The sequence below is a fragment of the Chenopodium quinoa genome, unplaced genomic scaffold, assembly GCF_001683475.1.
Source record: "Chenopodium quinoa cultivar QQ74 unplaced genomic scaffold, ASM168347v1, whole genome shotgun sequence".
NCBI classification, from domain to species: domain Eukaryota; kingdom Viridiplantae; phylum Streptophyta; class Magnoliopsida; order Caryophyllales; family Amaranthaceae; genus Chenopodium; species Chenopodium quinoa.
Window position 1 is genome coordinate 3404070 of NW_018744113.1, and position 19837 is coordinate 3423906.

Below are 19837 nucleotides of genomic sequence, written 5' to 3' on the forward strand. Positions count from 1 at the left end.
AAGTAAATAAATTATTATCCTAAGATTTTATTAATATTCTATTTGCCAAATATTATCCTTTTTTAAATTCATTTTACACGATTGTTTAAAAAATATTCCATGTTTATTGCATTATTAAAGATATATATTATCATAATTCTAGGCATGATTAAAACCAATAATTTTACAAAATAAGCATAGAATATGTTGACAAAATCAATACGAAACATAAAATAACAAAATTAAGTATATACTAAATTTCAACAAATAAGTAATGGCCTGGATTTTTGTGTTTATTGACTTTAATTTCTTTTCATAAAATAAAGAAAAAGAAATGCAACATAGTCTAAAAGTTAAAATTTTGGCAAAATGTCCAAAATTATATATAACTGTTCGCAAAAAACAATAAACTCCAGCTTACAGGTAACGAGCAAAGTATATATAGGTGAATTCTTAAAACACAAACAGATTACGAAAATCACAATGTTGTTTTATGGATCAAAGGAATTGGTTAGCGAAAAAAATTGCGACATCTTTCTCTCCTCCTTGTTCATTACACCATCAGCGTAATAAACGAAATCAAGCTAAGGCTATATATTTTTTTACCTTACTATCAACTAAAATAAACAAAAACGTTAAATTTTCTCAACCATTATAATTTGTCGAACCCCAAGGTCGAAAATTTAGTACGAACGAATTCGAGAAGAAATTTGATCAACCCAATTCATAATAGATGGACATTGTGGACAAATTGTTGGTATATTTCATGAACAAATTAGAGAAAAGTTTGATAATAGGTGATTTTTTTTTTTGAAGATTATGGGTGATTATTAAGATCGAAGGATCAAGAACAATGAAGAACATGTTTTTCGAACCCTAATTTTTGTCTCCATTAATTCGCAATTGAATTTAAGGGACATGGAACATAAATTTGTGTTAATTTCATTATTTGATGAACAACTTTGAAGAATGATGAATAACATTAATGAATGTCGATGAACTATGAAGAACAAATTATGGATTTTTAATTTTTTTATTTAATCTTAATTTTGGGTTTTATAAAAAAAATAGATTTTAATAAAATAATTTTGAAAATAAAATAACAATTTTAGAAAATCAGTAATTAATATTTGGAAATAAGAAAATGAATTAAAAATGGAAAATTCTAAAATAAGGTTTGACCAAGGTTTAAAAATAAATAAAAAATAAGTCAATCATAATTAAGTATACTTATGGTCATAATAATAAAGATCATAGTAGAAACATCCTATTTATTGTTGTTACAATTTACATGCTAAAATTGACATTTATTTAAAGCTAGAAAAATAGTTCTAATTACTATTGTTGGAAAAATCGGATGTATTGTTATACCGTCACAACTGCTATTATATTGGTTATAATTATACTCATACTCTATTCTTTCGTTGATCTAGTTTGATTTTACTCTATTTGAATACTGACCTTTGACCATCGTTTAATTTGTGATTTATAAATAAGATATAACAACATACAGCCAATTGGGGTCTTATATGAAACGTCCCAACAAATCCTATGATAAAATATGGACGGAGGTTACCTCACTGGTATCAATATAGGACTGTGAGAAAAGAGATTACCTTAGTGATACTCTTATGATGGATAGAGATGTCAGCATTACAGTACCTAATGTAGCTCACTTATGAGTCATAACTTATCTTTGATTTTCTGTATGAGATTTCTTCCATGAATGAAATAATTTATATATTTAAGCTCTATGGCTCTTATCAGCTTAAAGATGCATGTTGTAAACAAATGGTTTGAACTTAGTGGAAAATTGAATTATAACCTTGCATTCCCAATGAATTTGGTGTCTCTATTACTAGCAATTAAGCTCTTTCTGAATAAAGAACCCAATCTCTTGACCTTGCCATTAAAAAACTGTAAGTATAATAGTACATTAAAATTAGTAAAATACCATCGTAGTAATAAAAAAAAATCGCCAAAATTAAGTGAATTTAACATTAATCATTCTATATGCACAAACAAATCTAGTTGCACTCCCTTTTTACAAGCCTCATAATTTCCTTGATCAAATAACATGGTGGCAGAATAAAAAGAAATGAGGTGGGGAGTTATGATGGATTAAGGAAACGGGTACATCAGTATATGCATTTGTTAAATTGTGACTCAAAATCTAGCAGGGCTGACTTTGAACGCTTATATCTCTCAAAATACAACTGATTTTGAGCTTATTCAAGTTGGAGGTGATATCTTGGTTCAAGAGCTTTCCAACGATAGGTCATACGCCCAATTCCGATAAGAAACGAGAAAGTTATGACCGTTTTACAAAAACCTGACGAAGCTGAATATTTGCAACGAGGCTGCAAGCTATAGCTCTATGCGAGTGAGCTATAGCTCGGCCCTATGAGGACTTGCGGAAAGCATGAGCTAGCTGCCGAGCTATAGCTCGGTAGTTAGGTTATTCTAGGATAATTGATGGAATATTTCCTAAAATTATATATTTTCTATGACGGTTATTTGGGGAACAATCTTAGGGTTTTATTAGGGTTTCCTTGTGTTATAAAAGGACCCTTTAGTTTATCAATTAGATCATATCTTTTGAGCCATTAGATTTCGGACTCCTTGTATTATTCTCTTGTTTCTTTCTCCATTATAGTGAAGAAGCTCTCGAATCCCCCACCCGTGGATGTAGGTCTATTTTGACCGAACCACGTAAATCCTTGTGTTCCTTGTTTATCTTCTTTATTGCTTTTTCAATTCTTAATTCTCATTGATTTGTTCCGCATTAATAAAACACAATTACACCTTATTTCCTAACAAGTGGTATCTAGAGCCAAAGATTTTAAGGTTTAGGTGTTTATAGATTAGTTTGATTAAATTATGCCAATGAAATTTGACATTGAGAAATTCGATAGGCAATTGAATTTTGGCCTATGGCAATTGAAGATGAAAGCCATATTGGTTTAAAGTGGCTGTCACAAGGCTCTTGAAGGTGTATCCAAAAAGCCTTCGGGCATGACGGTGGATATGTGGGAGGAGATCGATTTGAAGGCTCTTTCGGCAATTCAATTATGTCTCTCTGATGATGTTTTGAGAGAGGTTGCCAAGGAGACAACTTCTGCGGGTTTGTAGTTGAAGTTGGAGTCACTTTATATGACAAAGAGCGTGACCAACCGTTTACTACTCAAATCTAGACTTCATGATCTTCGTCTGGAAGAAGTTAAACAGCTTAAGTCTTATTTAGATGAATTCTTCTCTATTATTATGGATTTGCAAAACATCGATGTTGAGATCGATGATGAGGATATGTCTATTAGGTTGTTGTGTTCTTTACCCCCTACATATAAGCACTTTCGAGATACTTTATTGTATGGTAGAGATGATTTGAGTTTGGATGATGTTAAGGATGCATTAACTCAAAGAGATTTAATTGACAATAAATTGGTTAATAAATCTAACAATCCGGCTCAAAATAATGCTTTAGTTGCTCATGGTGGTAATAAGAATTTTAGTAAAGGAAAAATTTGTAAATATTGTCATGTGAAGGGTCATATCAAATCCGAGTGTTGGAAATTAAAGAAGAAGAATGAGGAGGAGTCAAATGAGGACAAATCCGCATATATTGCCAGCGACGATGATGATTATGATTATGCACTTTAGGGTTACGAGCTTTGGGGTTGAGGTTTCTACGATCTCTTCATGATAAGTTCCCATTTGAGATCTCTTGGTAAAACGAGAAACCGTGTGGTTTTTTTTGGTATGGAGTCTATGATAGATTGTTCTTGATTTTTGTTTGTAATAAAAGTAGCAATCTTGGTTATGCATTAGATTTTGTTCTAGTTATGCTATTTCTTATCTCAATTTTGGTACTTTTGTGATTTACTAAGTACAATTGCAATTTAGAAATTCTTGATGTAATTTTTAATTTTCTAGAATTGCTTAAGTTTTTTAGTTTGATTTTTTTGAGATAAAGAAGTGTTTGAAGAGAGTTTGATAAATTGTGATAAGCATGATTGTCGTCGGGACATTATACTCTCAATCTAGGCCATGTGATGGTTTTCTGTACGGAATTTTGTGTTCGGAGACGCACCGGTTCACAAGTTATGGAAGATGTCCGTTTGGTGATAGCCTAATGTGAGTAGGCTTATGGAATTTTGTTTAAGGTGGAGGTTTTATGTTTTATTATGAGCATTACTTTTTGGTTTTTGGTTCAAGGTGGAGTTACCTTGTTTTTGGTCGATTTCAAGTCAAGGTGGAGATTGTTAAATTGTGACTCAAAATCTAGCAGGGCTGACTTTGAACGCTTATATCTCTCAAACTACAGCTGATTTGGAGGTGATTCAAGTTGGAGATGATAGCTTGGTTCAAGAGCTTTCCAACGATAGGTCATATACCCAATTCCGATAAGAAACGAGAAAGTTATGACCGTTTTACAAAAACCTGACGAAGTTGGAAATTTGCAACGAGGCTGCGAGCTATAGCTCTATGCGAGTGAGCTATAGCTCGGCCCTAAGAGGACTTGCGGCAAGCTTGAGCTAGCTGTTGTGCTATAGCTCGATAGTTAGGTTATTCTAGGATAATTGTTATGGAAAATTCCCTAAAATTATATCTTTTCAATGACGGCTATTTGAGTATACTTGGGGAACAATCTTAGGGTTTATTAGGGTTTCCTTGTGTTACAAAAGGACCCTTTAGTTGATCAATTAGATCATATCTTTTGAGCCATTAGATTTAGGACTCCTTGTATTATTCTCTTGTTTCTTTCTCCATTATAGTGAAGAAGCTCTCAAATCCCCCACCCGTGGATGTAGGTCTATTTTGACCGAACCACGTAAATTCTTGTGTTCTTTGTTTATCTTCTTTATTGCTTTTCTCAATTCATAATTCTCATTGATTTGTTCCTCATTAATCAAACACAATTACACCCTATTTCCTAACAGCATTATTAGTTATGCTTTTAATCTTCTCTTTATAGTAATAGTGGTTTGTTAAGCGGTTCGGTTCATAAATGTTTTGATTTGTAAGTGATTCGGTTTATAAACGGTTCGGTGCAAACGTATTGCAATCGGTTCAGTCCTTTTTAAACCCAGTTCAAATATTTTTGGGTTAGAAACGGTTCAGTCCTTTTTCAATTGGTTTAGAATTGGTTCGGTTCTTATAAGATTTAACATTAATCGGATCGGTTCGTTTTCGAGATTACTAAAATACAGTTTCGAGTTGATTTTTGGTATAAAAAAATCAGTTGTAATCGGTTCAGATCTCATTTGGGTCGGTTGGTTTTGGGCAGTTAAACAGTTTTGATTTGAAATTTGGCCATGCTAGTTTTACCCAAAGTTTCATATGTGTCTGGTTACACCGTACCGTGTGGTCCGGGTTACTTATTTATAGGTTACTCGGTTAGTAAGGGTTACTTAATCAGTGGTTACTTGAGCAAGGATTACTCAGTTGGTTAGTGGTTACACGATTACAGGTAACCAGTAAGTGTTTTGGTGTATGTCAACCGGTCACACAGTGTGGCCAGCCACTCCAAATTTTTGTTAGGACTTTGGATAACATTGTTACATTCGCCTATTAATGTTATTTACTCCTTTTAATGGAGAATTATGTTTATCAAATATAGATAACTTTATTAATATCCAAGTAACTTTTGATCACTTTAGGATAACTTTATATTTAATGTGCTCTAATTTTTATTTTTTTTTGAAAGAATAATGTGCTCTAAGTTTTGGTTACTCAATCAATTTTAAAGTTTGCCAATTCGTAAATTATATTAAGTTTTACGGTTCTTAATATGGTATTAGCAAATAGCAATAGATATCTCATGTCTAAAATATATAATTAAAAAAAAAATTATGAGATTAAAAATTTATACAAAATTTAAGAATAATTTTTTTTGTTGAAGAAAGACAATTATTTATTTGATAATATGTAGTGTATGCGTAAATGGATAACAAGATTAAATGTCATTTAGTTTTTGTAACAATATTTTTCTCCAAAAAAATATAAAAACGTATCTTAAAAATATCTCAAAAAGATTTACCTTCAAAACCTAATGATTTGCCGCGTAAAATGAAGTAGGAAACGGGAAAAAAAAATAACGGGCATTTGTGCAGTTTTAAATTTGACCGCGTATTCCCAACGGTCGAATTTTGCTATCGACCGACTTTGCAATTTCTATAAATATGGTTCATGTGTAATATTACATTCATACCTCTCAATTTCATTTTACGCTCTCATAAAAAATAATCAGTTTTTTCAATTTAATTTTACGCTATTCTCGTCAGAAAAACATATTGAGATTGTTAAATCATCACATATATTCATACTACCCAATTCTAACATGTCGATTTCTCAAGTTGACTTCTTTCATACTACTTCATACCCTGCTGATTTCAACCTCACTAATTTGAGTGATTTGAGCATTATTAGCATCGATGATCGCAAGTTTTGCAACCATGGAAATCCTTGTTGCCGAGATCAATCATGAAGATATGGCAGCCCTTGTTGGCGGGAACAATTATGAAGATTTGGCATTCCTTTTTGGCGGGAGCAATCATGAAGAAGATATGGCAGTCGTTGTTGACGGGATCAATCATGAAGAAGCCGATGTTCTGGCAAATTTTAAGAGGGTAACCATTGAGGAATGCGATGAGATTTGTTCGATTTGTCTAGATGAGGTTACAGAAAACATTAAGTGTGTTTTGAATTTCAACCATGGCTTTCACGAGAGTTGCATAAGAAGGTGGTTCCAGAGGAAACGAACATGCCCGCTTTGTCGTTTCGATTATACAAGCTAGCTAACTATAGATGTTGATGTCGTCAAATTTAAGGACTTTTTCAATTTAATTGATGTGATTACTGCTAATTAGGTTTAGCAAATTTATAATCAACATTATCAGATTAATCTATTGCTTTTAGTTAATTGCTCTGTTGCAGCGTGGTTTCAAAAAAAAAAAATTACTCTGTTGCAGCGTTGTTGTTTTGATTGCTGACGTTTGTGTTACGCTAAGTTGCTGTCAATATCTTTTAATCTATTGGTTTTACTTTGCTTTTTTTTTTTTAATTTATTTATTTTTAATAAGAGGTTTTACTTTGCTGTTATTACTAATTAGGCTTTACAACATTTATACATTGTTGATTTTGTAGGGATTGTATTGTAATTTTAGCTGTATAAGTTTTTAAAGATTGACAGGAGGATTGAAATTGGATTCTATTCTACAAAAATTCTTGGGTGGACGTGGTCCACAATAAATTTATTGTGGACCTTAGAGACTCACGTGTCACATACCACTGCAACCCATCTCCTACTAACTTATTTCACAGCCTAGTCCACTAACTTATTTCACAAGCCATTTCTTCTGCCACAACCTACTAATTTCTTTCCAGTTGCAGTTCGACGCCATTAACAACTAAAATAGAGCTCGAATTTTCATCTCTCTCCTAATTCTACGCAATTCTAGGTTTTATTTTCTACTTAATCAATCAATTTTTTCAAATTTCATGGAGAATTCTTCTATACAATCAATTGAAATGGATCTAAATCGATGTATACAGGACACTATAGAAAACTTCGATATTAATGTCATCAATTTCGATCTGAATGAAGCTTTGAATATGAAGAACAAGCTATTATTGAAGCTGAGGATTATAATGAAGTTCATGACGAAAATCAATCTCTAATGAAACCTCAAGGTATTATACGATATATTTATATGCAATTCATATTAGAATTTGATAATGTGAATTAAACGATAATGCAATTGTTTGATTTGAAGATTAAATTAGACATTTAGGTTTTAATTTGATAATTTGAATTAGGCGATTATATTATGCAATTGTGAATTAAGCGATTATGCATATTTAATTTATGTTGATTGAAAATTAAGTAATTATGCGTAATGTATGTTTATTGAATTATGCGTAATTGTGAATTAAGCAGTTATGCGTAATTGTGAAAGTTAAGCGATTAAGTGTAATTGATGTTGATTGAAATTAAGCGATTATGCATAATTAAGCAACTTTTAAGTAATATAGTTGCCTTTAGTAATAGTATAGTAATCTATTTTTAAAAATAAATACATTGTACTTATATGATGCTTGTTAAAGCTTTTTTGACATGCAAAGCCACTTTTAAGTAACATAGTTGCCTTTAGTGATAGTATAGTGATCTCTTTTTTAAAAAAACAGGTGCAAGTAATAATGATGAGATTAGTGGTTGGTTAGTAGGAGAAACTCGAGCAACACTTGCGGAAATACATGAATTGTATTGTCAACATGCTGCTGCAATTGGTTTTAGTGTTAGAAAAGCAAAACAAACAAGCAAAATTGGAACTAAAGATATCATCACCAAAAATTTCTTTGTATGCTTTGCAGCAGGATTAAGAAATTCTGGTAAAAAAAGGAAAAAATTGCAGAAGAGCTCTTGACAGAGGAAAGTTCTTCAGTTAAAAAAAAAACAAGACAAAGTAGGAGAGTTCCAATAACAAGGACAAACTGTAATGCTTTGATAATAGCAAAATTGAATGAGGAAGGGCAATTTGAGATAGTTCAGCATGTGTTGGTGCACAATCATCCACTCACTAGACCACAATGGAATCATTTCCACCGTTTAGAGCGTGCAATGACTGGAATTAAAGGGCAAGTAATTGAGGCCATGTAAGAATCTGGACTAAGACCTATGGAATCCTTTAATTACATGTCAAATGAAGCTGGTGGAGAAGATGCTATTGGTCATACAGTGAAAGACCACGTGAATTATTGTTATAAACTGAAAATAAAGGCCATTGAAGGAGGAGATTCTCAAGTAGTTTGTGACAAACTACAGGAAGCTTATTCTGAGGACCCTAACTTCTTTTTCAGAGTAAGGTTGGATTCAGATGGAAGGGTTTGTAACTTGTTTTGGAGGGATTCCATGATGCTTGAAGATTATAAAATATATGGGGATGTCACTGTATTTGACACCACATATAGGACTAATCGTTACAACCTCATCTGTGCACCTTTTGTAGGAATAAACAACCACTGGAAGAACACTATGTTTGCTTGTTCTTTTATGGGAGACGAGACCACAAATTCATTTGTGTGGTTATTTGAGACCTTCAAAAAGGCAATGGGTGGTAAATGTCCTGTATCACTGTTTACAGACCAAGATGCAGCCATGGCAGCAACAATACCAAAGGTAATTTCTAATTTTGAAGGAACTTTTTGAATACCACTACATCTAAATATGTTTGTACTAAAATTATATAGTTACCTATATTTTAAATGCAATAACCAATTTTGAAACTATAGTAACTGTATAAAAATGTGCAGGTATTTCCAAATACTAGACATAGATTATGTCTATGGCGCTTGATTCAAAATGATGTAACAAGATTTGGAGTTTTGAAGAGTGATGATACATTCAAAGCTGCTTTCATGAAATGCTTGAGTGGTTGTATTAATGAAGCTCAGTTTGAAGTATGTTGGGATTCAATGATGACAAAGTACAAACTGAAAAACAATAGTTGGTTCAAAAGGTTATACTCACTGAAGCACAAGTGGTCAACAACTCTAAGTAAGGACTTTTTCTCCGCGGGAATCTTGTCATCACAGAGAAGTGAGAGCACAAATCATGCAGTGGGATTCAAAGCAAACAAGAAAACAAGTTTGACAGAATTCTACAACATATTTCAGAAGACAGTGAAGACTTGGAGAAGGAATGAGGATTTTTATGAGTTCAATAGCATAAAATCAATTCCTACTTTAAGCTATCCAATGTCTGCCTTACTAAAACATGCTACTGAGGTTTATACACATACATTATTTAGGGACTTTGAAGAAGAATTCAACCTAGCCATTGGATCTCAAACTAAACTGCTATTCATTAATGGAGACAAAATGGTTTACCAAGTGTACCTTGAAGGCAGAGATGGCACAACTCAAGCAGTAACTTATGATCCTGTTAACCAAACAATTCAATGTCCATGCAAGAATTTTGAAGAGTCAGGTTGGTTATGCTTCCATAGCCTTAGAATCTTACACATGCATTCTGTTGAAAAAATCCCAAAGCAATACATATCTATCAGGTGGACTAAAGTGGCTAAGGATAAAGTTTGGGAGAGTATTGAGGCAGAGCAAAGGAAAAAGGGGACATTAAACAACTTCACACCCTGGCGGCTACACATGGTGAGGAAGTATTATAGTTTAATCCTTAAGAGCAACAAGTTTGAAAAAGCAAGGAAAGTGTTAGAAGAAAGCTATGCAAAAGATTCAAGTGCTATTGATGAGATTATTTCTGCTATGAAGTCAACTGACAACCATTCTGAGAACACTACAGGTGTTGAAGAAAATTCAGAAGCAACTTCGTCTAATGTGGTTCAAGTACTAGACCCAGCTCGTGCAAAAACTAAAGGAGGCCAATCAAATAAAAGGATTCCAGGAAGCTATGACTACATGAAAAAGGGGAAGAGGAGGAAACATAGAGAATTTGGTGCCAAAACACCAAATTTTAATAATAAGTATATGCTTTGATAGTTTTAAGACACCAAATATTAATATTTTTTATCATAGTAACCTGAATTGTTACATGGTTACCTTTTATTTGTAATTTCACTCTTGGAAACTTTATATCTTTTAAATAATTATATAGTTTCTTTTTTTTAAGATATAGTGTCTTTTTTATGATATAGTGTCTTTTATGATTGACATAGTGTCCTTTGTTATAGTATTATGTCTTTTGATTTGATCTTAATTGTACTTATTGCTTTTCAAAGAAACAAGGAATAAAGCACATGAGTACTGTAATACCTTATACACGAACCTTTTTTCTCTAAACTTGTTGTTAATTGGTAGTTTGCGGTCCTACACAGAAGGCTCCTTTTAGTTGTTAAAGCTGTTTCGATGTTTCCTGTGATCAACAGATAACAAATCAAGAAATTGAAATGCTTAAATCTTAAATACTGATTATTATGATATAGTATCTTTTATGATTAACATAGTAACCTTTAATTTTGAGATATATACTTCTTGGAATAGTAATCTTTTTTTTACAATATAGTGAACTTTATTTTAATATAGTAATCTTTATATAATACCCTTATATATATTGTTAGTTTATTACCATTAGTTAACATAGTCCATAATTTTGACTTAGTTACCTTTATATTTAGAATAGTAACCTTATTAATAAAATAGTGACTTTATTTTAACATATAGTGACCTATGATAATTACCATTAATTTAAAACATAGTCCTTATACCTTTGACACTATAAAATATTGAAAAGGAAGTAGCCTTTTATTACCAAACAAAGACCTTGTAAATAATATAGTGGTTTTATTTTAACATATAGTGACCTATGGTAATGAAGTGACATATTAAACCAACTAAAGACCTTATAAATGATATAGTGACTTTATTTTAACATATAGTGATCTATGGTAAATGTGACCTTTTTGAACCAAACAATGACCTTATAAATAATATAGTGACTTTATTTTAACATATAGTGACATAAGATAACAGAGATCTTTAATAATTGAATTAAACAAACAATATACCATTTTCATAATATATTGGCAAAAGCTTGTTTACACAAAATGAATATTTTTCCATTCTTCATTCAATAACCTACAAAAAAGTTGAATGAATACTAATTAGCTATACATTCTTCAAAGTACTTTGCTTAGTTTAGAAAATTATGATAACAACTAAGTTTAAAAATCAGTTTCACAATGTTAAGCCTTTCCTTGCTTAGTTTCAGAAAATTATGATATCTTAAGCCTTTCCTTTCTTCTTCTTGTCTACAGTCTGCTTCTTCTTATTCTTCCTCTTCTCAATCTCTTTCTTCCTTCTTTCTTCAACCTCTTTTGAAAGATGCTTCCTATCAGGTTTGAATTCAACCACCTTACCAATTACATTTGATCTAGCTTCATTCATATCAGATAACAGTAAAGATGCAGCAATTTGAACCCGGAGAATCTTCCTATTTGAAGCCTAAAAAAAATATATAATCGATATAAGATATTGTGATATTAATTAAAAGAAATAAAATAAATAAGTTAAAAGGAATAGAATCATAACTGTTTTTAAAATTTCACATTTAAACTCATCAGCTCCATTGAATAAAAGCATACTCATCATAGTATAAACACCAGAATCTGAATTATCTTTGCTAGATCTCCAATTCAAAGTAGGAAACTCCAAAGCATAGTCAACCATAGCTCCAGATTGAGTAAGTCTTTGATCAAAGAAGGTACTGATCATATCACACTACCAAAAAAAATCATATAATCATATCACAGTCACATTTGTCCAAATCCTAATTACTAAAACTCACTGTAAAAACCATAGACAAGAATATAGTGAAAATATGGAAGAGTGAGAAAGTAATACCAAGAGACTAGATATCTTTTTGAAGAAGTTACGACCATTCTCATCATAATTCAGATTATCAATAAACTGAATTTTTCCTTGAGTCAAATTCACCACAAATAAGCAATAATGATTGCCACTTAGACAAGGAAAATATCTGCAACAAAGATATCATAATTAGAATTAAAAAAAACAAAGTAGCCTCTACACTATTGCTTTGACTAATGCTTTCCAGCAAATTAAAGGCAAAATGACCTATCACTTTATTTTCTGACATAAGCTCAATTATTAATAGTTCATCCTAGGCAGAGACCAGGGAATAAATTTTGCCAGAAACAGTTGTTGGCTTTAAGTAGCCTCTACACTATTTAACAATCTGTCAATTAAGCAAGAATCGAAAGAACAGAGAAAAGATACAAAGCAAAGGTAACTACAACATAAAATTACTCGAAGTGCATGCAAGTATTACTCGAATATGTTCCTCGATAATCATGAGGATCACTTGCACCCTAGCACCTTGTAACAATTTTCTATTATCCATTACAATTACAGTACATTGAACTGTGCCAGAGATGTTTAGATTTTACCTCATGCCTCACATGAACAAAAGGAACTATATTATCATAGCATCAAAAAAAGAAAGTATTACCAGCTCCACTTCTGACAAATCAAAATCATTGCAAGCTATTTTCATCCACTCCTCCAATTCTTGATATACATTGTCCACTAGTTGTGAATTGTCATCACTGTAGGCAGCTTCTACTATTGTAACCTTCATAACATTTAAACAAATAAAAAAATAAGTGAAAAGTAAACACATGTATAAACATTGAAATAATAAAAAAACTCACACTAATTGAAGAACCAAAGTACAATTTTTGAGGTCCATCCTTAACAAATTTCTGATTTTCATTGAGAAGCAACGCCCAGCAATCCAAAATACTACTGCTCATGATTTCAGAAGGCTCTCCTAATGTGTAAAACTCTTGCCTTTGAATCAAATGATTTTCATGAAAGCATACCAATAGTTCATTGTGTCAAAGAATATAAAATAAGAATTAAAAAAGTGTTTCATAAAAAAATAAAAAAATAAAAGAAAAACAATGTAATCAAGTAAAAGCTTACTTACTTAGGAGGCAAACAAGAATCATTGATAATGCAATAGTCAACAATCTCTAAGACTAATGGACCCAATAGCTTCATTTCCTTTTTATTTGACTTCAAAAAGTGTGAAATAACAATAAGCCTTTCATCAGATTTCCAATTAAAAGAAATCGAACACCTGGACCCTCCATTTGTAATAATATTTTCAAAGCCAATCACAGGTAAAGTTCCCCTATTTTCCTCCCTAATTTCCTCCCTCCCTTCATTTGTCTTGTTTTGCTCAAATGCAGAAACTTGATCCAACACCTCGGGCATTTTTGTCACCCAAATAGCAAGTTCAGAGATCTCATCAATCACAGATTGAACTTGAGGATCCAAAAAAAATGATCATCCTGAGAATCATTAACACCAGCAGCATTGTGGATCTCATTGCGGCGTGAAAGAAGAATCTCCTTTATCTTGTCATTGTAAAAACAAGATATCACATTCATATCTCTTTTCATAAACAAAAATTGTTCATGAACATGCTGCAAAGAGATTAAAAAAATCATGTATAAATATTGAAATCAAATCCAATAATTCAAAAAAAAAAAAAGGAATAAAAGTAAAAAATTCCTTACATCAATAGTAGATGAATGAATCTCCTGATCTGACATAGAACCTGGTGGGAGATTAAACTGTATTGTACCAGATGTACCAGGTACATCATTACCCTCCCTAACATGTTCAACATTTCCCACACTTCCTGCCGTAGTACCCACGGGAGCATCCTGTAAATTCAGCTTACGACTAACAGGATACACATCACAGAGCAAAATCCCTGAACCAAAACTTTTCGACAACTTTTCCTTCTTAATTCTGTCCCTAATCAACTCATCATTCCAATGTTGAATTAAGGGTAAAGAAGTACTTAATTCAACATTCCTAAATCTCAACCTATGAAAGTAAATAATCTCCAACATCAAAATACAACCACAACAGTTTTGAATATCTCCTTTTTGGTAACTTTTAACACCTTCACACAGTTTTTCAAGAACATATTTACACCAATTCAAATTTTTATTTTGTATAACATCATCAATTGTCTTAGCAATCCTAAGATCAGCATTTCGGTTAGAAGTAGGAGCCAAAAAAGAGGATACCGCATGCATAACAAAGAGTTCCTTAAACTCATCACCACCTTGATCTAAAGTAGGTATCCTATCCTCTAACAAATTAAGTGGAATTTGGTCATTTTCATCTGCCAACCCAAAATTCAACCTCCAATTATGTTTGAAAACAAAGTCAGGATTGCTTTTATTAGCAGATCAAGGTATCTCCTCAACATTATTAGGGTTCAAAGGAAGGCAAAATACGTCATAAACATCATATTCAGTGAACACAAACTCCTTACTATTGTCTATTGAAAACATGCAGCTACCATAGTCAAAACAATCAATTAGCCACCTATACATACTAGTAGGATTCCTTTTCAATTTCAATGATAACAACCCTCCAAAGCCGATTTCATTCACATAAAGTTTTTGAGCATCAGTAAAGTTAGACATCAAGTCAACCAATTGCAAAGGCCTACATTTAGTTTTAAATGGTCGCAATCTGCAAAATAGAAATAATAACGCAAAGTCACACAAACATGCACGTTGAATCTAATTTTTTCAGAACACTACAAAGTAAACAAAGTTACTTACATAGGTACATCACCACCAGCTTCAACTGTATTTGTTCTTGTCCTTTGCCTCTTAACACGAACAAGAGCAGTAGCGCGAACACTAGGTTCAGGTTCATCTTCTCGAGTTCCCTTTTGCCGAGACGAAGGTGAACCAGTTGCCTGATGCTCATGAAGCTCTCTGGAAACATCTTGTTCAGGAGCATTCTTTTTGTTTTTAGCTCTAGTTTTCTTCTTCAATCCTTTGACAACATTTGTATACAAAATAAATCAAAATGTATATTATAGTAACCTTTAACAATTTTTATAATTATTATATAAAGCACAATTAACAAATCATACATGAAACATATTGCTATCAAAATTACATTCAAACCTCACAAAACACTAGATCGAGAACAACACATTAACAATAGTTCAATTAAACAAAAACAATAATTAATCAACTCAAATTTACACAAATCTTAATCGAGAACAACACATTAACAATAAAATTGAATGAAAAACAGGAAACAATCAAAATTGAAAGAAAATAAAAATTGAAAATAGCAAAACCCTAGATCTTCACCACAAAACAAAATTAAAACAAAAATTCATAGAAATAGTTGAAATTAAAGAAAAACAACAAATAACCAGTTTAAATTTACACAAATAATCATCGACAACAACACATTATCAATAAAATTGAATCACAAAACAGAAAACAATCAAAATTGAATGAAATTACAATCAAGCTTCGCAAAACCCTAGATCTTCACTACGAATCAAAATTCAAACAAAAATTCATACAAAATTCATCCAAATAATTTTAGTTAAAGAAAACAACAATTAATCAACTAAATATTGCAGTAAAAAAGAAATAAACGAAGAATGCCTGAAGGTTGTGGTTCGTCGACTTTTGTAGCAGAAGAACGGAGGCCGCGTTTTCGTTGAAATGTACCACCTCCTCTGGTTCTCGCCATTGATGAGCTCGAGCTGAGGAGAGAGAAAATGGAAGAAGGGAAGAGAGAGAAAGTGTCAGAGTAATTGGCAAAATAAAGGAAAGAATTAATTTGGTAATTTGGAGCAATTAATATGTAAGAAAATAGGAAAGGAGAGGAGAGGAGAGTAAACTCAGCAGCTGAGTAAAGTCACGTGACAAGTTTTGGTCCACAATAATGTTATTGTGGACCAGGTTTATTTAAGAAAAATTATCTATTCTAAATAGTTTTGGTGAAATTTGCTAGATTCTCAATAGTGAAAAAATCAAGAAATACAAAATTGATAGAAATAAAATAGCTCAGCAATATGCACCATATTCAACTATAAATTATTTGTCAAAAAAAAAATGTTATCTGACTACAAAGAAAATAATCCAGATAGTAGCATTGACCATAATATTAATTACAAGATACAAAACGGAAAATATTGATTGTGTTTTGTACTAATTTATACTCTTACTAAAATTAAACAAAGCTTCATTTTCTTGCTTAACCTTGACCATAATCCATCTTGCTCTGAAACTTTAAACAAAACTCAATCTATGCATAGATTGCATCCGTTTATTAAAGCAGTTATTCATGTGTTCAATTTATAATTAGGTGCAGTGGTTTGTCCATGCCTTGTGGGTAGTTTATAAATTTGGACTACAACTCTTGTTAAAACTAAAATTAAAATGAACCAAATTACCATTAACACAAGTATTTTTATTTATTATTTCGTACTTCGAGTCTGTTCACATTTGCTGAATTGAGCTGAACTGGACTGAACTGATTGGAGTTGAACTGAACTGAACTGAACTGATTAGAGCTAAACTAAACTAAACTGAACTGAATATTTTATGAGAGAAGGAAATTAGGAGCTGAACTGAACTGAATTGAACTGATTAGGAGCTGAACTGAACTAAAATTAAGTAAATATGAACAGGCCCTTCCTCCGTTTCAATTTACTTGACTTATAGTCCCATGACACGCAATTTAAGGAGTTAATTAAAGAAGACAAACGATATATTTAATACTTTTTTTTAGGGGGGGGAAGGAGCTTCAATTAATTAGGATAAAAGCAGATACAAAATGTTCCAAATAGACCAAAAGCAAAAAAAGCAGCTAAAGACATAACAACAAAATTAGAGAGCTAGCAACCCAGATCAAACTACATAAAGCTAAGGAACTTCTTAGTGCTGGAGTACCATACATAGACAAAAACTGAGCTACTCTAACAGGCCACGGCTTAGACCACACTGGCCTGTAAATCAGCCATGTACACTTCTTTGATACAGTTAGGAGGAGCATCATGAATAAGCATCAAATCCTCCATTCCCATAGCCAACCTTGCCAAATAGTGTGCCACCTTGTAAACTCGAAAGTACACCCTTTAGTCAACAGCTCCTGCATATCCATGAGAATGGCAGCAAGCTCATGGGTTCCTTGCTTCCCAATATCCTCCATTATTGATTTCATAGACTTGGCATCAGTTTCTAGCACTACCTCTTTGAATCCCGCATCAATTGCCATCTGCATTCCCCCTTTCATGGCCAAAAGTCCAGCTTCTGCTGGATTCCTAGCCTTGGTTTTCCATGATTTCCCAAAGAACCAGGTCCCATTAGAGCCTCTAACAACTCCACTTGCTGTTGCTCTGTCATCACTTCGCCACGCACCATCTGTATTCACTTTAATCCAATGACCCAAAGGCCTCTTCCATTTTTATTTAATACAAAAGAATAAAACCACCAATATAAAGGATTGGGTTTTATAGTTTTTTTTAAAAAAAAATTTATTTTATGTTTATCTCTTTAATCTCTTTCATTAATTGTGTGTCAAAAGGTTATAGCTCAAGTAATTGAAAACGGAAGTATTATTTTTATTTTGGGTCAAGAAACTAGTACTTTTGTAAGATAGATTTTTCACCGAAATACTTATAAAATATAATATTCCACCATCAACACTTGGCCTATTACAAATCTCTTACAATTAGTGCTGTCAAATTTCAAACCGAAACCGTTTAACTGCCCGAAACAAATCGACTCAAATGAGAATCAAACCGATTAAAAACCGTTTTTTTGAAACCAAAAACCGACCCAAACCGTATGTGAATGAACCCGAAACTGAACCGATCCGAATAAAGTTACACCGTATAAGAACCGAACCCGTTAATGAACCGAACCAGTTCTAAACCGAACTGAAATCAAACCGAACCGAAAAAGAATCGAACTGTTTCTAACCCGAAACCATTTGAACCGGGATAAAAACCGTTTACACCGAACCGTTAACAACCTGCGATCCGTTTGCACCGAACTGTATATAAACCGAATCGTTTATAAACCGAACCGCTTGCAAACCGAATCGTTTATGAACCGGACTACTTATAAACGAATCGGATACAAACTGCTTACTGTAAAGATAATATTAAAATCAAGTTAAAAGGTGTTTTAAATGAAATTTAATTATCATAGTACAAAAATTCTTTCTACCAAATTAATATTTATTGAAAATTTATTATCATAGTATAACAATATCTTCCTACCAAATTATTATCATGGTATAAAATATCTTTCTGCCACTAAAAATCCTCATGTCTGCCATAAACTGAACCGAAAAAGAACCAAACCAGTTATAAACTTAACCGAAAAAGAGCTGAACCAATTATAAACTGAACCGAAAAAGAAACGAACTAGTTATAAACTGAACCGAAAAAAAAAACTGAACTGTTTCTAACCCGAAACCGTTTCCTACCCGAAACTGTTTGAACCGGGATAAAAAACCGTTTCCACCGATCCGTTAACAAATTGCAACCCGTCTGCACCGAACCGTTTATTACCCGGACTGTTTACAACTCGAACCGAATTAAAACCACTCAAGAATAAACCGAAACCGTATCGAACCGATAACTATTTAAACCGAACAGAAACCGACCCGCGAGACACTTAAATCGATTTCAAACCGACCCGATTTAATACCGAACCGATTTCAAACCGAACCGACCCGAACTGTTAAACCGTTTTGACAGTACTACTTACAATCATCATAAACACTACCCATTTAAGCTGGATGGGTCACAATTGTAATTCTGGCGAAAAGCCCAATTAAACATGCAATAAATGCAGCCCAACTCTCAAACTGACCTATACCACGTAATTTGATTTGATAAAGCAAAAGGCCCCAAACCTACTTCCAAACCAGAGCCAAAGACAAACTCAGTCCGATACTCCGATCATGTGTCAACATAGTTACATACCCATCCAACCTTTCTCTGAGGGATTTAGAACGAATAAGAACCAACAATAATTTGTCATCTTGTCATTATCGAGCAAAACATACTTTAATTTACATTTTTTTGAAATAAATCCGTCTTAGATATTTCATTAATTTCTATAACAAAAGTTTTTTATAACTTATATATATTGCGTACACTTCTTTCATTATAAGGTAACTTTTGATCATTTTAAAATCACCAAGTTTTGGTAGCACCATACGGCTACCCAGAAATTTTTTATTTATTTTTTAAGAAAATTCTTCTCATCTCTCCTCTTTTCTTCTTCCACCCCCATTTTCGACAACAATACTTTGTCGGCATTTATACTTTCCGGCGACTCTTCAACCTCTTCATCGATCGATCTACTCAAACCTTCGTCAACTTCTATCGTCTTCGTACACCGGCCATATCCTAAACCAAAGCAATTCTTGGACCAAAGTAATGTTTATATAAAACGAATGTATAGTATAATTTATTATAAATCCGATATTTTAAATGTTTTTC

At 32.5% G+C, this 19837-nt stretch overlaps 1 protein-coding gene across 1 annotated transcript; it reads left to right on the forward strand.

Annotated features, from left to right (window-relative positions):
• The first annotated feature begins 8656 nt into the window (after positions 1–8656).
• LOC110692449 (protein FAR1-RELATED SEQUENCE 5-like) lies at positions 8657–10491 on the forward strand. The gene is made up of 2 exons (XM_021869443.1): positions 8657–9157; positions 9292–10491. Exons 1-2 carry the CDS (start codon positions 8657–8659, stop codon positions 10489–10491), a joined length of 1701 nt encoding a protein of 566 aa, XP_021725135.1.
• The last annotated feature ends 9346 nt before the right edge of the window (positions 10492–19837 follow it).

Coding starts and splice junctions, on each gene's coding strand:
- LOC110692449 (XM_021869443.1), top strand. CDS start 8,657: ATGGAATCCTTTAATTACATGTCAAATGAAGCTGGTGGAGAAGATGCT. Junction 9,158..9,291: donor TGGCAGCAACAATACCAAAG/GTAATTTCTAAT, acceptor AAAAATGTGCAG/GTATTTCCAAATACTAGACA.